Raw genomic sequence first — 20104 nt, 5'->3', positions numbered from 1 at the left:
ATTTCCTTCCACAACATCTGGTTTTAACTATATATATATATACTGTATATGAGAGGTCTGCAGCCAATAACAGCTTTTAAAACTCCAAATGATAAGCGACTAAAACAAAAGCAGGTCTCAGATATTTTTAAATTATTTTTACTGGAAGAATTTCATTTAGTTCCCACAAAAAACAGTAACAGTATCAGTCTTTTGTATTTATATCCACATATTGCTATTATACAGGACATTATGAAGCCAACAACTTTAAAAAAACATACAAAAATAAAACAGAAAACCCAAAATTAGGACTAAAATACAACAAATTTCCTGTAGATATTTATTGTCTTTTTTACAAAGGTCATGTAATATTTAGCTGGACTGAGGGCAGAAATGGCTTTTTGGATTATAAAGGTTGCAGACCCCTGCTATGGATATATGAATATGTTCCTTTATATTCTAATGCTCACTTTAAATCTTTTAAAACAAAAATATTAGCATTTAATATATATCTTGTTGATGACATCATACCTTTAATCCAAACCATCCCTGCAAACAAAGAAAGAGGAGATAAAACTTTAAACTCTCAAACAATAAAACAAAACATTCATATAATCACAATATTAACAGTTTTAACATCATAAACTGTTTTAAGAGTTCTAATAACTCTTAAAACAGCAAAGAGAGAAAACATTTAGATCACTTAACTTTATTTAAGTTCTGCAGGTTTTTTCTAATCCATTAGGAAATAAACATAATAAATGGTTCTGAATTAAGATTTTAGTTTGCTAATAGAAAATATTCTTTATATAAATTATGTCCATGTATGATTTTGAATCTACATAATGAAAAAGAAAACCTACATAATTTCTACTAAAATATACTAAAGTATATCCATTTTGTGGGATATACTGACATCTAGTGGCATAAGTTGCTAATTACAGCAATTTATTTAGTAATCATCTTTTTTGACAGTAATTTTCCTGATTATGTCTATAATGTGATCAGCATGAAGAAGCTACTTACGGGTAAGCCGGGCATTCCCAGAACTCCTCTCGGCCCGGGCGGACCGATGTTTCCCTGGAAACACCAAAACCAGACGGACAAAAGTTTGTTTTTAGACAAATTCAAATTTACAAAATGAAATTTAATCCAAAGGTGGAGGAGCGGCAAATCAAGCTCAAAGTGACGATTATTTTAGTTATCGATTAATCTAGTTCTACAAATGATTAATCAAATAAAATATTGGTACATGCTGCAGATTTATTATTTAAGCCCTTTTTTTGCAATATTACAATTACATTGTTACAATTGAAATAAACAATTTAATTCATTTTTTAATGATAAAAAATATTCTCTACATTGAGAAAAAAATATATATTTTTAATTTACTGATTAATAATTGGACAGCAAAATGTGATTAATAGGAGATTTTATTTTATTTTTTAAAATTTGAACCTGATGAAGTTAAATTAGGCCACTTGATGATTTCTGGATCAAAGATAATTACAGACCAAAACATTTTTTCTATTATTTTAAATGCAAAATGTTTATATTTGGTTTAATTTAATTGGTTTAACATTAAATTTTCATTTGGGATCAAAGTATTTTTTGAACTTGAATTGCTGTTTATTTTTAATTACAGTTTAATTACTGTTCTGAATACTAAGTTCTTTCAGTAAATTAGCTTTGTTGGGGTCCTTAATCCTTAATGATTAATCGATTACTAAGTTAGTAATCGATTAATATTAATCGATTAACGATTAATCGTGATTAATCGATTACTAACTTAGTAATCGATTAATCACGATTAATCGTTTTAGTCCTACTGTAAACACAGGAATGGTGCAAACTCCAAAACACAAAAAAATGGAACAAAAAATGCCATAATCACGGGAAATAGAGCAAATATAAATGGCTACAAACCCTCGCCACAAAACAGAAGTTCTCCAGACCACTAGGCGGCGTCTGGAGTAGCAGATATTAAATATGCTGCTGTTTTATAATACTGTAAAAAAAACCATGAAGTATAACACATTTTCTTTATTCCTCCAACTTTTTTCTGGACATCCCATCTTTTTCCTGAGAGTTTCATCACACAAGACTTAGCGATCGACTCCCACTAGTGGCCTGGAGGACTTCTGCAGCATTTTACACTTGCTGTCTTTGCTATTTGTAGTATTTTCCCTTTAGCTTCTATCTCCTGTTAGAAAAGTATTTTTCTGTTGCACCTGTTGGCCAACGTTTATAACTTTAAGAAAGTCTGAGGAATATTTGACCAACACGTCATTAAAAGTCTGACATTTAAATGCTAAATATACATGATATGCATGAACTGAGGGTCTATTTATGGATGTGAAAGGTTTTGTATATTATGAAATAATTAAGAAGTACCTGTTCTCCTTTCTGGCTGGCTGGACCGGTCAATCCGACTGGACCTCGACTACCCTGGAATATTAAATAACGTCAAATAACACTTTTCAGACTTTTCTTTACGTATTTTTCTTGTTAGAGCAGCATTTTATTGCTTCTCATATCAATAATTAAACCCTGTGGACCCTCCATAAGAGGACCTAAAGCTCCCTTGACATCACAATCTAAACTCTGTAACATGAAACACGTTAAAAACTTTTCCATTTAAAAAGACAGTGGTACCTTTTTGCCCTCAGGTCCAGGTGGTCCAGGTATTCCCATGTCTCCTTTCTCACCCTGAAGACCAAAACGCAGGAATTTAACTTTTTATCACGACTCCAAACAATATTGTAAAATACAAATGGCTCATTATAAACCTAAAATGGTTTCACAGCTTGGGATATTGTTTTAAAACCTAACTTTGCTTTAAACTTCTGTTAAAGGTGACCTATTATGCTTTAATGAACAAGTTAGAACAGATCTATGGCCTATACAAAACATGTTCATTACATTTTTTACACAAAACAGTTCTTAGGTAATGAGATTTAAGCTGTTTTATGGCGTCTTTTCACTTTAAATCCAAATAATCTGCTGCTGGCCACGCCTCCAACTCAACGTTTACACTCCCATGTGAAAATGGCTGCAAACAGATGCCCAAGTATACAACGGCACATCTTTGAAAAGCAGAATTGGAGCCTACTGCACAACCAACAAGACTGCAGCAAGTGGTTTTTGGATGTTAAGAAAAAACATTTGCCTTTTCCGGCAGCCATTGTACAGAGCATACTGAGGTAAACCCAGCTGACCAAACGTGCTGGAGCTCCACTTGGGTTGCTAGGTAACGGGCGGAATTCCACTGGGGTTGCTAGGTAACGGGCGCAATTCCGTAATGCTGCAGTATCGATAAACTTGATTTGACAAACGGCTCATTTTTCAGACACCATAAACAAAGTTTTAAAGTTTTTTTTGCTATTGTGCACTTGGGTTGTTTTTGGAAGCAGTGGAGACCCAAACGGAAGTATAAAAATGTTTTTTAATGACTTTTTCATGAATAAACATGCATCATTTGTGTTTCATTTTACGATTATGCACTACTTTCTGTTGATCCGTCACATAAAATTCTGATAAAATGTGTAGAGATTCTGCAGGGATTAATATAATTTTGAAATGTGCTTCATTTCCAGGCCTGGTGAGTTGTCATCCATTTTGAAGTTCATTAAATTTATGTGAAGATATGTAAAAAAATTTTGATTTTCAGCAAGTTTAATCACTCTAGTTTACCTCTTCTCCCTTTTCACCTTGATCCCCCAGATCTCCAGGTAGCCCAGGAATTCCCTTAGTGGGAATAAAAACACAAAAAAATCCATAAGTTAGAAAATAAATCAAAATATATGAGTCACTTTTGCTAAAAGTCATTTTTATCAAGTAAAGAAATAAACTTACAATGCTTCCTGGCCAGCCAAGCAGGCCTGTCATCCCCTTTTCTCCTGCTTCACCCTAAATGACATAAAAATCACAAACTGTCAGATAAGATTTAACCAAATGCATGAAAACTTCCCGGTAATGTTTCTGTATTCTCCACCTTTGGTCCTCGGTCTCCTCTGGTCCCTCTGACTCCAGCCTTTCCCCGTCTCCCCTGAGGAAATGTTCGACGTGTTTGTGTCAAAACGAGAGAAATGCACAACAATCTGCGCCATGTTTAATGCATGAAGCTTCTGCTTTTAGACATGTTTACTCTTATGCAAACCGCCCAAACCAAAGGAACTTTATTCACCAAGATGACATTCAGAACAGGGACAAACTCTCTGCACGTTTTGCTCTAAAGGAAAAGAAATTTGAAATGTGCAAGAGAATCAGGGTCACCTTACCCTCCTTCCCATGGGACCGGTTTTCCCTGAAGGTCCAATTTCACCATCATCTCCCTGTTGGAGCAACACGCAGAGGGAAGAGGTTAAAAAGAGAAAATTTACATTTAATGTCTCTATATGAGCCTGAAATTATGTCTTTATTGCTTCTTTAGTAAGACATGTGTGTAAGAAGAGTCAGAAGACTCTCAATAGTACACAGAGTTCTGTGCAAAGGTTTTAAACCATCACTTTTTATGCATTATTTAAAAAGTTTGTTGTAAGTTTTTCAGCTGGTTTTTGTCAATAGTTTTGCTTTTCGGATATCTTTATTTGGATTTTCCTGCTTTTTTGGGTAAATGAAACAGTTTCACCATAAATGAAAGGAATTCTAGGCAATTATTGCCAAATGCTTTGGCTGAATGTAAATAAAAATATATACGCAGTGACAGGAAGACCACAAAAAAATTAGAAATGAATAAATAAAATAAAATCTTTACTGCAGTAATAGATGGATTGCTAGCTGTAGACAGACAGCTAGTTGTAGATAAAGAGCTGTAGATATCTTGCTAGTTGTAGATAGCAAAATATCTACAGCTGCTAGGTAGCTACAGGTAGATATGCAGTGTAACTAGCGGTGGCTATCTAGCTAGCTGTAAATAGAAAACTAACTTACTTTAGATATGCAGCTAGCTAGCTAGCTTAGCTTGGTGTAGATACATAGCTAAGTAGCTGTAGCTATCTACAGCTAGCTGTAAGTAGACAGCTGTAGATTACTGTAGATAGTTGGCTAGCTCTAGATATCTAGCTAGCTGTACATAGATAGACGTTTAAAACAAATAGATGGGTATTTTCATTACTTTTTGGGATGGATAATTTCAGCATTTTCATTCAGTTTTTCTGAACTAAGCTGATTAAACTCATGAAAAGTGATTTTAAATCACTTCATAAGGTTCTGGTTTTTTATGTCTCTACCCTGAACTCTTAACATTTATCTTAATCCCCCACCCCATTTTAATTCCTTAAATTACCATATAAATCATCATTTTGGTAACTAATATCTGATAAAAGAGACATTAACATTTTAGCTAGAACATTGTTTTATGGACTCCAAATGTCACATTATGACTTTTCTCCTACTTGCATTGTTGAGAGCTTAACGTTTGTCTTTATTTTACACCTTTGTACATATTTAAAAAGGTTAAGTGATGATATATGCTCTTTAGAAAATCTGACCTTTTCTCCTTTGGTGCCTTGTTTCCCTTCAGATCCAGGTTTTCCATATATTCCCTGCAAACCAAAATGGTTCTGTTAGCTTGATGTCAGACTGGGCAATCACACACTGTCCTTTGAGGATTACTTGTTTTTGTTTAAAACAAACATTATGCATCTGTTTTTGCTTAGATACCTACAGGAGCCCCTACAAGGCCGGGGGGACCCTGAGCTCCCATCTGTCCCGGGGGTCCCTACAATTGAGTCAGAATGTACAAAGTAAGACGGTTTAAGAATGAAGCTTTTAGTGGATTATTAGTAGATTTTATTCATGGTTTCACCTCCAACCCTGGTAGACCTGAAGGACCTTGGATTCCTGGAAGACCGTCTTCATCCTGAACAGGATTTTTACAAACAAATATTCAGCAGGAAGTTACAGAAGTGATGAAAGTCGATGCGACCGTCTAGACATCCTTTGGTTTCCACTGATATAAGTTCAGATCCACGAAACCCAGAAACTTCTCTACCTAGCAACATAACGCCCCTCATGGTTTACCCTAACTCATATTATTAAAATAAACTCTTGGTAACCTGTTCTCCTGGTGGGCCTGGTACTCCTGGTTCACCTGTGACCCCTAACATCCCGGGTTCACCTTTGGCTCCTTCATCCCCCTTTGGTCCAGCTTGACCAGTTTGACCCTTTGACAGAAACAGAAGGTCATAATCTTTAGCATAAGGTGAATTTTCTCTCTACGCTGTTTGTATTTCTGATATTTTAGTCACTCACAGGCGGTCCAAACCCGCCGGCGTCTCCTCTGACCCCTCTGGGTCCGATGACCCCCTAACAGAGTCACCAGGATAAACATAATAAATGACTGAAAGGGGAACTGTAGAAACAGAACGATTAAAATCCATATTTCACCTGAGGACCGTCTGATCCTGGAGGTCCAGAGAGTCCGGCTGGCCCCGGTTCCCCCTAACAAGGTGAGATATTCATCATTTAACAGCAAAACGATGGTAATTTTTACATTTCAGCTTTAAAAATATAATTCTGCAGCAGGTTTAGGTGAACTTCATGGACTAAAACAAGCATGGATTTATTTAAAGTATCACTAAAATGATATTTAGATAATTTTGTTTCAAAATGTCAAAAAACTTTCATTACAAAAATAAGAATGCAACTATAACCATTAGAAAATTTAATATTAAAAAGTGGCATCACATGATTTAAATTAAATCCACCCATTACCTTGTTATATAAAATAAATAATTTTATTTATTTACACCTCGGACAATTTAATTATTTTTTTTTACTAAATGTTGAAGCTTAGTATTAATAAATAAATAGAAAAATTAATTACGACATTACATCAATATTTAAATGCAGATCTAAAACAAATTAAACAATCTATATTTATTTAAATGTCATTACTTAAAAAGAAATTAAAACTTTTTTACATTATTTTCTACAATCATACATAAGTTTTTTTTATCATTTAGTTTTATTTAATAATTATTGTGCAAAATGTAATAAATAAAAGAAAAAGAAAAACTTATGTATTTATTGTCCATGTTATTTGGTAAATTTTACATTTAAGTAATTATTTAATGATTAATTAATCTATTTAATTACAAAACATTTAATACACATTAGGCCAAGATTATGTAATAATTTAATCAAATTTAATTATTTAAAAACATAATTGCATGAGGAAATTAATTAAAATTATAATTATAACCCTAAATAAAATAAAATTAGCAAACCATATGTACAAATTTTAAATAAAGAAATTATATGAGGTACATAATTAATGTATATATTTACCTTTTTTATTGTGGAACTTTTAAAAATTAATAGTTTGCAGGCGACAAATGCAATAATTTACTAAACACGTAGATAAATGTAGCATTAATTAATTTGATTCTGTCGATATTTAAAAACATTCAGCTGTAATTTCAGCTCTAATCCCAAATATTGTAAAATTATTGATCAGGATGGAAAATGGCGCCGGTGTTACCTTCTCTCCCGGTGGTCCATCTGGTCCTGGTCGTCCTGGACGACCCGCGATCCCCTAAAATGACCAGAACCAGAATAAACCAGTGAGACGGGCTGGTAAAACCCAGCAGAGACGTTTAACCTCGTCCAGGTAAGAAGCTCACCTGGAGCCCTGACAGACCTCCAGGACCCGGGTCACCGGCTGCTCCAGGCTCACCCTGAAACAAAACAAACTTCCTGTTGCAACAAAAAACTCAAACACAAACTTTCATTTTTCATCACAGGATAACCCCATTACTCAGAAATATCATGTTTTCTCACCATTCTCCCGTTGTTTCCCTTTTCTCCCTTTGGCCCCTGGGACCCGTTTTCCCCGATGGACCCCCAGGGGCCCTCTGGGCCGGTCTGACCAGGAAGTCCCACATCGCCCTGGCAACAACAAACAGAAGCAACTTCCTCTTCCTCAGCAATTCATGACTGGTTGATCAGCTCTAGAGCTGCAACTGTAGATTATTCAGACGATTAATTGATTATCTGGCCGATTAATCGATTCTTCGGACAATTAATCAATTCTTCGGACAATTAATTGCTTATTCAAACAATTAATCTGTTATTTGGACAATTAACCAATCATTTGGATGTTTAATTGGTTATTCGAACGATTAATCAGACAATTAATCAATTATCTGGATGATTAATCAATCATTTGGACGACTAATAGGATATTCAAACAATTAATTGGTTATTCGGACAATTAATTGATTGTTCAGTTTACAAAATTATCACTTTCTGCAGATTGTTTTATGTAACCACTTTTTATACAATATTAGAATTACATTAAAATATGCAAATAAACAAATAATTTACCAAGAAAATAAACATTCTATTGCCTAAAAGCAATAACAGCGTGAAAGCTTGATCATTTGTTGTTGTCAGCATTTAGAGTTTGTGTTTTTAAATTTTGCCCATTTAAAATTATAAATATTTCAAAGAAATGGTAACAAAACTCATGAATGTGATGAACTGAATCTATTTTGACTGGGTTGTTTTTTCACCAAATGGCCTTTTGTTGAATCGATTACCAGATTAGTTAACGATTATCTTAATAATCGATTAACCGTGATTAATCGATTAATCGTTTCATGACCGTTACCTTCTCTCCTTCGGGTCCAGGGTCTCCAGGTTCACCAGGATGCCCGACTTCCCCCTGCAGAACAACCAGAACCACTGAGGCTGATTTCCACTGAAAAAACTCAATGAAGCTGTTCATAACAGAAACACTGTGAAACAAAACTAAAGGCATCTTTATGAGTTTTAATGACCTAGTCAAAGTCTGGATCGACTGACTCACAAACCCCTTAACTAGCCACTGGGCTTAAGCTGAATTACAAAGAAGAATGAGGAAAAATTTCAGTCTGTAGACGTTTGTTTTGAAATCCAGAGAAATTTGTGTTTGAAACGTATTTCTCAGATTTTTTTCTAAATGTGCCAATTTTAGAGTTTAGTAGAAACTAGTTAGATTTACTCAGTTACATTTACTTGAGTAACTTTTTTGGAAAAAAAAAAGAAAAACTTTATCATTCACAGAATGAAAAAAACTTGTTCCACCAGACCTGCAGTTTTTGTTTCAGATGTTTTAAAGTGAAATAAACTGACTTGGAAAAATGTTACTTTAATTTGAAATTATGTTATTTAAAATATGAATTATTTTCATTTTGTTGATCAGTTACTCAGTACATGAGCAGCTTTTTTAACAAATACTTTTTACTTTTACTTGAGTGATTTTTTATACATACTAATGACTTCCTGCTCCACATATTTCATACTTCTGAGGATAAAAAATAAATTACAGACTCTCTCTACCTGAACAGAATCAGGTTCAAATGTTTTCTTTCTTCCTCGCAAAAAATTAATTTCATGCTTTATGAACAAGTGAAAATTTCTCTACAATCCTAAAACCCATTTTCATCTGTGAGGGGTTGAACTCCAGCTGCAGTAAATGCACTGATGATGATGATCCCAGATTGGTGAACCCACCTCTCTGCCGGCTGGCCCCGGTGGCCCCTGGGGGCCTTTATCTCCCTCGGATCCTCGTTCCCCTTCGGGTCCTTGAGCTCCAAGCGCCCCACACGAACCCAGATCCCCCTGAAGCAGCAGAAGAAGCAGAACCTGGTAACAATACAGGGTTCAATCTCTGTTTATCATCTAAGAGTCGTTGTAGACGGTGGTGCTGGATCTCCAGTAGCAGTCCGTGTCGCAGTGACTCTGAAGAGGCTTCTGACTGAAGACTGTTGTCGTGACATGCTAACATCTCAGTTTTAAGGCAGGAAGACAAAATAATTTTGTTACTTCATTATGAACTACACTGAATTCAAGTTTGATGAAAATTATTTATTGTTGCTCATTAAATGAATAATTAATCACTTATGATGTCATTGTTACACAGCTAAAACCTCTACAGGGCCTGGGTTTCCCTACAACCAGGGGGAAGCAGTAATACCAAATAAATCAATCAAAAACACATTAGACTGCCACTAACGATTATTTTAGTTATCGATTAATCGATTATTCTGACAATTAATCAGATAAAAACATTCTGCAGATTTTTCATTTTGACATTTTTTATACAATGTTAGAAATTAAAGGATGCAAATAATTAAAATCCTTTTTTATAATAAAATAAACATTTTTTGTTGCCTAAAATGAAATAACACAACATTCCTTTAGTGATCATTTGTAGCAAAAGATGCTAAAGATCTGCAGATAAAAACAAAACTTCTAACATGCGGATGACTTTTCATCAATACAGTGCAGGGCTGGACACTCTGGATTCACTCTATAATAACTGGACAGAAAAAGGAGATTTGTTTTTACAGAATTTGAACTGGGTGAAGTATATCTTTAGACATTTTTTAAAAATATATTAAATTTAAAAAGTTTATTTTTTGCACAATTTTGGCTTGATTACTGCTCTAAACGTGTTGCTCTTTCAGGAAAAAGCCTTTTTGAGTCTGTTTAAGTTACAATTAATTAATCACTAAATTAGTTAATGATTATTTCAACAATTAATTCGATTAATCGTTACTATATATCAACCAATCTATGCATATTTCATATCAGCACAAAGGGGAAAGATTCATCTGAATAACAGAAACAATATTTTATCAAAGTCACTGAACCAGCAGCAGCAGCAGCAGAGGAAAAATGAGGCTAATTTAAAAAAACAAACTGAAACTTCTTTATTTTTGCCTTGAAACTTACAAGTTTGGTTCCCTCACAACAATGTCTACAAGTACAAAATGCATTTGATATTTTAATAAAATATTTTGAACAGATTCATGGATGAGTTCTGACTGACCTGATCTCCTTTCCTTCCAGTTGGACCCTCGGTTCCTCCAAGACCAGGAAGACCCTGAAGAGACAAAATTATGCCAAAATTATTCTCCACAACAACGAAGCATATGAACATGATGGTGGCTCTTAAAGGTGATCTATTACGCTTCCCTGAACAAGTTAGGACAGGTTTATGGTCTATACAAAACATTTTTTGCACAAAATCATTTGTAGATAACGAGATTTTAGCTGTTTTAGGGTCTCTGTCGCTTTAAATCCTAATAATCTGCTGCTGGCCACGCCCCCTAACTCATTGTTTACACTCACACATGAAAATGGCTCCAAACCTCAATTATACAACTGTACATCTGTGAAAAGTAGAATTTTAACTCAGCTTGAGTTGCTAGGTAACGGGGCTGGGCTTCACTGGGGTTGCTAGGTAACGAGCGGTGCCTGTGGAGCTAAATTGAAGCCATAAAGTTAGTTCAAAGGAATACAAGAATTAAATTGACAAAAAAAAAAAAGATTTGAAACTGGTAAAAACAACTTTTTTCAGTTTCAAAATAATTTTTGAGATTCAAATCTTTTACAGTTTCAATTTTTTTCCCTTTTGGACAAACTTTATGGCCCCATTTTAGCTCCATAAATTCATGCTGTCTTATTCAGCAGACTTCTTTCAGACCCCAGAAAACATTAACTTATTAATGCTATTATATTTTATTGCCTACAAACAGCTGGGTGTTTTTTCTAATTATACGGATCTCAACTGGTTTTTAGAACCAGTTAAGATCCAAATGGAAAAATAAAAATGTGCAAAATGTGACTATTTTTCTATAACAAGTCCCCTTTAGGGGAGAACACCGGATTATGACCAATTTTTGCTAATTAATACATTTTTTATGTGGTTTGATCACAAAAAGTAGCAGCTAGATCCAAATTAATATGCAACATTTCTACATTACTGCTTGTAATCTGATTTCTGATTCTGATTTAAAGGTAAAGCATCTTAAAGTTCTCATAAAAATAAATTACATCAGACTCAGGGTTCAAATTCTGCTCATATGACCAATTTTATTGATTTCTTCATATAAACTGTGACTTCACTTGTTTTTGTGGTTTTTCTCTAAACTGAATATGACTTTAGTTTTAAGAATTAAATAAAAAGTTTAACTGCAGTGCTCTTTGTCCTGTCGGTTTTACAGCAGAAACTTTTGAACCACTGCTAACCAGCAGTTTGGAACTGAAACCTATATCTTTAGTAAAAATGAGTATTTTTCATGTTTTCATTTTGAAATTTGTAACATCTTAAAAACATAAAGTAAACCAACCTGCGGTCCGCTCAGTCCTGGGGCTCCTGGATCGCCTGGCAGTCCGGGGAAACCCTGGAGGTTTAATCCACTCAGTAAATCCACACATATATTAATAACAATAACTTTATAAATTATGTTTTACCCTGTGTCCTTTTTCTCCTGCTGGTCCCATTGAGCCATCAGCGCCTTGTGGGGCCTAAAAACCAAAAAGCAGAAATGTTTTGTCACTTTTTTAACAACTTTACATAAACTAAGGTTCTTTATGAATCTATTTAACTGAAAAGTATTTAATAAATCAGCAGTCAAGGGTAGGTACCCACTCACTGGGATTCCTGCTGGCCCCTGCGGCCCCTGAGGCCCTGGGGGCCCGATGCTTCCTCTGGGTCCAGCTTTGCCCGTCCCACCGCTGGGACCTGGAAGACCAGGAGGGCCCTGAGAAATATTTTCAAAAAATCAAAATGTGAGCAGAAAGTTGTTTGTATAGATTTTTAATTAGATTTGTTTCTAAACTTTAAATAATAAAGTTGAAATGTTAAAATATGGCTGAAAACTTATCACGATATAATTGTTTCATATCAGTTCGTATCGATAATTATTGATTAGTTTTTTATTTTAAATGTCTAAAATATTTCCAAACTTTGTTAAGACCATCCCGGTTTTATCCAGTTTTCTCTCCACGTTGTTATTTTTTATTTTTAATCAGTTTTGAGGATCTGAGGGGAAACCTGAAACTGCTGCTGCGTCAGTTACTCAGCAGGTCGTTGCTAGGCAACCAAAGAGCGAGTGATTCAGTGGATTCCACCAGCCTAGCTAAGCTAGCTGCCTTGTTATTGATTTATTGCCCTACATTATTACATAATACTTAAATCTCTCTGCAGAAATTATTTTTTTTTAAATTAAGATAATGAGTTTAATATAAATTAAAGATGAAATTTAGTTTTGTAAGAATTCACATTCAAACAAGAGATTGTGAAGTGACTGGAAAACATTTTTGGAAAAAGGTAAATTAATGACCTTAATTCTAATCTATCTGGTGTTGATCTATCAATTTTAAAGAAAATTGAGCAGCTGCAAAGTTGAAATTAAAAGCAGAATTCCTTTCTTTCCTTTAAATAAATAATAATGTGTGAATATTTTTTAAATAAATAAATTAAATTCAGCAATAGTTGCCATTTTGTGGATATATAAACCATTGTTTTATTTCAAACATGAAATGAAAACATGCCCTGTGCAGTGATTCAGAAAAATAATCAAAAGGACAAAAAAAAGTTGCATGTATTAAAAACACAAATGTAAACAATAAAATAAATGTAATATATGGTACAAACTTACAGGCGGTCCCAGGACTCCTTTGGGTCCTTCATCTCCAGGTCGGCCCTAATAAAAACAAAGAAATAATTTTTTTAAATAAACAGAGGTAAACTCTATAATGTTATTGTACAAAAAATGTTAATATTTTTTCCAATTGATAAATATTCATGTCCTTAGTTCTCCTGATCTCCAGATACTAATAACATTTAAATTATTTTATATCATTATTGTGATGATTAAAGACCCTAAATAGATTTTTAATTGAAGGACAGAGATAATTCATTCTGAAATTACTTTTCTCATAAAGAGACATTTCAGTGGAGAAAATCCTTTTCACATCTCAATGATTTTTAAATACATTTTCTCACCTGAGATCCGTGAGGTCCTTTCTCTCCAGGAGAACCTGGCAGACCCTTAATAGAGATCAGATAAGAAATTAAACAACTAAAACCTGTTTATTGCTTTAAAACTTCTTGCATTAACACTAATGAACCCTCCAGGTTGCAGTTCAGCAGTCAGAGATTTTTTGAAAGACAAAAAATATAAAAAATTAAACAGAGATACTTACTTTAGGACCCGGCTTCCCAGTAGGGCCCAGTAATCCTCTTATCCCCGGTTCACCCTTTGGAAATAAAGAAATTCAAGAATTTCTGTCTATTTTCTTTAGCTTGACAGATTCCATTACTTTAAATCATCAAAAGATAAAACAAAACAAGCTAAACAAAATAAAAAAAACATGAGAATTAATGGAACATCAAGAAATTCAATTTTTTTAATTTTATTTCAGCTGACCGCAGTCAGAGTGACCCCTGATGGTTGAAACTGTAAATATTTAAATACAACGCTAACAGCTATATAAGCTAACGTTAGCCAACAACCAGTCAACCTACCAGATGCTCTCAAGTTAAGAGTAAAGCTAACAGCTACTACGCTAACAGTTCAGCTAAAAGCTTCTTCTACTAAAAGTCAAACTAAAAGCTATTTATGGTAAGAGTTGAGCTAACAGCTAATCATCCTACCAGATGCTTAACTGAAAAGTAAAGCTAAAAGCAACTTAGGCTAACAATAAAGCTAAAGAATCCTTATGCTAAATGTCAAGCTAAAGCTACACAGGAAAAAGTCAAGCTAACAGCCAATTAACTTACCAGATGATTAACCTAAGACTTATGCTAAAAGTTAAGCTAACTGCTACCATTGGTAAGAGCCAAGCTAAAAGCCAAACAACCCACCAGACACATAAGTTCACAGTAAATCTAACAGCTACCTCAGCTTAGAGTAAAGCTAAATGCTATAAAGCCATAAAAAGTGTCAAGCAGATGCCTAACCGAAGAGCGAAGCTAACAGGAACTTAAGCTAAGAGTAACACTAAAAGCTACTTATGTTAAATATCAAGCTAAGGCTACCTAGGAAAAAGTTAAGCTAAGAGCCAATCAACCTACCAGATGCTTAACATAAAATAAAGCTAACAGTCAAACAAAAAGCTAACAGGAGTCAAGCTAACAGCTGATCAGACTAGAGGATGCTCAAGTTACAGGTAAAGATAGCAGCTGCTCAAGCTAACACATATCGTTACTGCTACTCAGGTCAAAAGCTAGTTAAGTCTAACTAGCAGTCAAGATCTCTGCTAAGTTAATATTTTTAAATTAATTGCAACTAAGGTATAGGCTAACCACTACTCAGGCTAACAGCTAATCAATCCAGGAGTAGATTAAACAGTTACTTAAGCTAAAATCAAGTTAACTCCTCACATCAATCCATATTTAAGTTAATTATTTTATTAATAGGGAGTGAGGGAGGTATTTATTTACCCGTTCTCCTATTGATCCTGGAGGCCCTCGCATGCCCACAGCCCCAACTACACCCTGATTGGAGAAGAAAATCAATTATCAGAAATATTAACATAACAAAAACAGCGTAGCTTAGCATTCTGGCTAAGGCTTTTCTTTAAAAAAACAAAGATCTTTTTTGCCTTTAAGTTTATTAATTTCAATCAAAATGACCAGAAAAGGAGATTTTATTTGTTCATCTTGAAATAATAATTTCAACTCTACTTCGTTAATATGATGCAGAAGTTTTGAAAACAGGGAATTTACTGTTTTCTGATTCTTTTAGAAATCCCCTTTGTTAAAAACAAAACTCATAACAGGGTGTGTTTGTAAAAAATCTTGTCCAGTTTCAAAATTTACTTTAATTTGTTTTAAATTTTTTAGCACATATCTGAGCTTGTTTTGTGTTGATTCAATATTTGAGATCAATGCTGAAGAATCACTTACATACATGCCAACTGGGCCCTGAGGTCCTTCCAGGCCGGGTTTCCCCGTGAAACCCTGGAAATGCAAAACACACAATCACAATCAGATCACACAGAAACGTATAAATACACATTTATATAACAATAATTCATGTTCTGATTATGGACGACTCACTTTTTCTCCTGGTGGACCCGGAGATCCCGGGGGCCCCGTCTTTCCTGGTGGCCCCTGAAACACAAAAAACACACAAGCAGGGTTGGATACTGTTTACTGTGTTTACTCTGTATAACCCTGGATGTCCTCTGCATGAAGCTGCTTCACAACCGAGGTTACTAAAACTAACTAAAACTAAGAAAGTAACAGAAACTGACATTACGAAAACATTTTCGTTGACTGAAATAAACAAAAACAGAAATTAGTTTAAAAAACAAAAAAATAACTAACTAAAAAAACTAAATAAAACAAACTGAAATTCTAGATTTAATTTTCTTTGTTTTTGAATCTATTTATCAGCTGTTTGAACTGAGTGAAATTTATTTATTTTTTTACGTCACGCAGGCAGTTTATGTCAGTTTTCGGCCCTCCATATTCCTCCTGGCAGCTACGCTAACGTTAGCCCACAAAATGGCAGCAACCAGAATCAGCTGGTTGTTCAACAATATTTGGTTACATTATTGGAAAATAGTTTCCTCTGAATGAGTATTCATCACCCAATCGATGCATTTATTTATGTAAAATCACAAGACTTTAACGTTTTTGAATTCTGCGCCAAGAAAATGAACCAAAGTATGAAAAAACTAAAACTAAACAATATTTAACTAATAATGACTAAAACTAGCAAACACTCTCTAAAAACCAATAAAACTAACAGAATTAGAGAAATAAAGTCACGATGAAATAAAACTAGACTACACTGAAAACAACAACAGTGTCTTTAGTCAGAGGCTTTTTAGAATTGCCGTAACACTGACTGCTACAGGAGATCCTTCCTGATCATAAAAAGCAACTTTATGAAACTTGTGTAATAAATACCTTCAACATTTAATTTTTCTCTGGAATTTATAGTTATATTGAATTTTAATTCTAAAAATGTGTTAATTTTTATATCTTAATAGATAATATAATGTTTAAATTAAACTTAGAAATCCAAATTATGTCAATTAAGCCCCAACTGAACAACTTTTTAAAATAAATTACTTATAATTATTAGTCTAAGGATATTTTAGCCAGTATTTAAAATGTTTTAAATAAGATCCATTATTGTTTACTGTATTAAACGCTGAAATATTTTAACATTTTCTCTTTTGCTTCTCTTTTCATCAGCGTGATTTTAATAACTTGGTTGATATCATTTAAAAATGTGTTAAATATTTATGTTTATAATGTTTAATTGCAAATAAAATTAGACAAAAAAAAAAAAACAAGCATTCCAATTCATTGTGTTGAATTGAACCTGTTTCAAGTTTTTATTGGATTTTTTTTATGTTAATTTTAAGATGTTGCAACAAGAAAGGCAAATATTAAGTGATTTCCTGATTAAATGAAGCTAAATGTGTAAAATATGGTTAAAAAAGGAGAAAAAATTTTAAATAAATAAAAAGTTTAATGTAAAGTCAGCGCAGCGTACCGGTGACCCGGGCGGCCCGTCTGCTCCTCTCTCACCAGCATTTCCTGGAAAACCCTGGAAAAAAGTTCAGAAAATAAAAACCATAGATATTAATAACTTCAAGTTGTAGTTTAGTTTTTACTCTCAGCTTCATTCAACAAATTAGCTCCTGGTTTTTTAAATAGCTGTCCAAAGTTTCGTTTATTTGTGATTAATTCCTGATTACCCTGGAGCCTCTGAAGCCGCCGCCGCCGTCTGCGCCCTGCAAACCCTGAAACAAAAACAGACAGAAAAAGAGATTTATACATGAAAAACATCAACAAATAGGAAAATTATCTGACAATTGTTTGGATTATTGTGTCAAAAAATGATTTTAATGATGAAATCATGTCAAATTCTCCCTGCATTAAATTTGATGCCAGTGAAGGTAAAAAAAAAAAGTAGAAATTTAAATTTCCACCAAAAAACTCTTTGAATTTTTTAAGTAAACCCAAGAAAGTTTTGAGAAAAAAACTAGGAAATTTCAGAGTTTAAAATACCAAAAATTAGGACATTTTTAGATTAATCTCAAAAATTGTAAATATTTATTTACATATGTAGAAAAAAAACCAAGAACATTTCTGAGTTTGTAAAGTGCAAAATATGCTGGAAAAAAAAACTAATTTTGAAATTAATGTCAGAAATTCTCTAGAAAAAACGTGAAAGTTTTTGAGTTTGAAAAGAGCAAAATTTGCTGAAAAAAATTTAGATTCATCTCAGAAATTTTCTAGAAAAAACAGAAATTTCAGAGTTACTAAAGTGCAAAATTTACTAGAAAACCCCCTCAGATTTTGAGATTAACCTCAGAAACTTTCCAAAAAACGTTGGGATTTCTGAGTTTAAAATGTTGAAACTTTGGTAGAAAAATTTTGAACATTTTCAGATTTAGCTCAGAAATCTTCTAGAAAATAAACTTGGAAATTTCTGAGTTGTACAGTAGAAAATATTTGACTTTTTAAACTTTTTGAAGTTCAGATATTTACAAGTTTTTCCAGAAAATTTCAGAGGTTAATATCAAAGTAAAATCAAATGTTTTTTTCATAATTTCTTTTAATCTACAAGTGCTCTACTATGTTTTTTATATTAATGGGGGAGTTTTTTTTGTAAGATTTTTACTTTTTAAACTCAGAAATGTCCTTGTTTTTTCTATAAAAAAAAAACAAAAACCTGTGATTTATCTCAACATTTTCTTTTATTTTTACAAAAATTTCCTCTTTTTTATTTTCCTCTATCTACAATGCTCCTAATGCGACGTTGCAAAAACACACCTGAATTTACGAGTTTAACAAATTAAATATCTTTTCACTAAACTTAAGAAACAGTCATGAAGACATTTATAATTATCATTCAGTTCAGTTATTAAGATGCATAAAGTGAAATATTTTTTAACTGAAAAACATGAAAATGGTTAAATCTCAGCATTTAATCTGAAAGTGAAGCAGGACTGAATACACACCTCTCTCTCTCACACACACACACACACTCTGATTCTGTTGGATGTGATTTGAATATGACAGAGAATGGGAACCTGTGTACCAGGCTTTCCTTCTGCTCCCCGCGGTCCCGTTTGCCCAGAGAAACCCTGAAATGAATCAACCAAAAACAAACAAACTCACTAAAAGAAAACATGGAAAACATCTGAACGCTGCTGAATTGTAACGTCTTTCTGTAAATAATCAACTTAAATTATTCATTTTCCATTAAAAACATAGAAATACCAGAAACTTGAGCAGAGTCAACAGCCAGATCATCAAATGTTTGTAATTTAAAAGTTTCTGAGCTTTATAGTGGTTTTTATTTTTTTTACGTCCTGTATATATTAATCTTTTCACATTTTTGCCATTTTTAATCTTTTCATACACAAGTCAAAAGAAGAAAAAGAAAAACAAGACAAATGGGAGAGTGAAAAAAGTGTAAGTTTATTCTACCTGCACTTGTTTCTACATTCGGCATCATAAAAATCAAACAGCAGAATCCTGCCTGTATATTTTTATAAAACATTTCACCAAGAAATTCCACATCAGTCTGTAGACAAACTCATAAAAATGATCAGAATCAAACCTGTGTTGACTTAAAAACAAAGAGCTTTTAAGTCCCTCTGTATGTTGCCGGTTTGGTAGGTGTCCAAACTACCAGATAAATGTTTTTTTTTTTTGTTATTCGACTGAAAGTTTAGAAAACAGCCAAGTAAATCAGCGCTTTAGGATTCATCTGGAACAAGTTATTTAGGAGAAGCTAGATGTGCTAAACGTTTTCCAAAGATAGCTAAGCAAAAATTAGCTTAGCGCATTAGCGTACGTGTATTGGGATTATACAAAACTCACCACAAAATTTCTGCACAATTTTATGCAAAATTCAAGTTTTAAAAAACCAATTTAACTCAACTATAGTCAATCTAACCACCAAATGAAAACTTTTAGTTAACTGTTTGTCTTTAAGCTAACGGTTTACAGACTCACCATTGGGCCCGGTGGGCCAGGATGGCCCCTCAGTCCAGACAAACCCTGGAGAAAACACAGAGACAATGTGGAGAAAATATATGAATATATGAGTCACTTTGATCCAACATAAAACATGTTCACATATTTTCTGTCAGATTAACCTTGTTGCCTCTTGGTCCGGGTTTGCCAGGTCGGCCATCTTGTCCTCTGTTCCCCTTCAAGAAGGTCAGAGTGTTAGCCTGATTCCATCGCAAATTCATATTTTTATGCAAATTTCGCTTGACAACAAATCAAGACATTGAATTAAATCAAACTAAAGAAAGAAAAAAAGCTGCCATGTTGGAGGAAACAGGTTTTTATTTATTTTTT

The 20104-nt window shown here is 33.5% G+C and overlaps 1 protein-coding gene across 3 annotated transcripts in view; it reads right to left on the bottom strand.

The window, feature by feature from the left end:
* LOC116724432 (collagen alpha-1(I) chain) overlaps window positions 1-20104 on the bottom strand; it is an 83793-nt gene that overhangs the window by 10332 nt on the left and 53357 nt on the right. For all 3 annotated transcript variants that reach the window (XM_032570132.1, XM_032570134.1, XM_032570135.1), the window contains 34 exons: window positions 19897-19950; window positions 19754-19798; window positions 18823-18876; window positions 17482-17526; window positions 17277-17330; window positions 15824-15877; window positions 15671-15724; window positions 15206-15259; window positions 13966-14019; window positions 13766-13810; window positions 13419-13463; window positions 12411-12518; window positions 12229-12282; window positions 12105-12158; window positions 10802-10855; window positions 9481-9588; window positions 8597-8650; window positions 7765-7872; window positions 7608-7661; window positions 7466-7519; window positions 6370-6423; window positions 6235-6288; window positions 6039-6146; window positions 5789-5842; window positions 5648-5701; window positions 5472-5525; window positions 4260-4313; window positions 3974-4027; window positions 3835-3888; window positions 3673-3726; window positions 2635-2688; window positions 2374-2427; window positions 1006-1059; window positions 511-528 (listed from right to left, as the gene is read on the bottom strand). In XM_032570132.1, the coding sequence (XP_032426023.1) occupies window positions 511-528; window positions 1006-1059; window positions 2374-2427; window positions 2635-2688; window positions 3673-3726; window positions 3835-3888; window positions 3974-4027; window positions 4260-4313; window positions 5472-5525; window positions 5648-5701; window positions 5789-5842; window positions 6039-6146; window positions 6235-6288; window positions 6370-6423; window positions 7466-7519; window positions 7608-7661; window positions 7765-7872; window positions 8597-8650; window positions 9481-9588; window positions 10802-10855; window positions 12105-12158; window positions 12229-12282; window positions 12411-12518; window positions 13419-13463; window positions 13766-13810; window positions 13966-14019; window positions 15206-15259; window positions 15671-15724; window positions 15824-15877; window positions 17277-17330; window positions 17482-17526; window positions 18823-18876; window positions 19754-19798; window positions 19897-19950 (1980 nt within the window). The remainder of the gene's footprint in view (window positions 1-510; window positions 529-1005; window positions 1060-2373; window positions 2428-2634; window positions 2689-3672; window positions 3727-3834; window positions 3889-3973; window positions 4028-4259; window positions 4314-5471; window positions 5526-5647; window positions 5702-5788; window positions 5843-6038; window positions 6147-6234; window positions 6289-6369; window positions 6424-7465; window positions 7520-7607; window positions 7662-7764; window positions 7873-8596; window positions 8651-9480; window positions 9589-10801; window positions 10856-12104; window positions 12159-12228; window positions 12283-12410; window positions 12519-13418; window positions 13464-13765; window positions 13811-13965; window positions 14020-15205; window positions 15260-15670; window positions 15725-15823; window positions 15878-17276; window positions 17331-17481; window positions 17527-18822; window positions 18877-19753; window positions 19799-19896; window positions 19951-20104) is intronic.

Source organism: Xiphophorus hellerii, chromosome 8 (assembly GCF_003331165.1).
Source record: "Xiphophorus hellerii strain 12219 chromosome 8, Xiphophorus_hellerii-4.1, whole genome shotgun sequence".
Taxonomy (NCBI): domain Eukaryota; kingdom Metazoa; phylum Chordata; class Actinopteri; order Cyprinodontiformes; family Poeciliidae; genus Xiphophorus; species Xiphophorus hellerii.
Note: the sequence above shows the minus strand (reverse complement) of the source record. Positions and strands in the feature narration are given on the sequence as shown.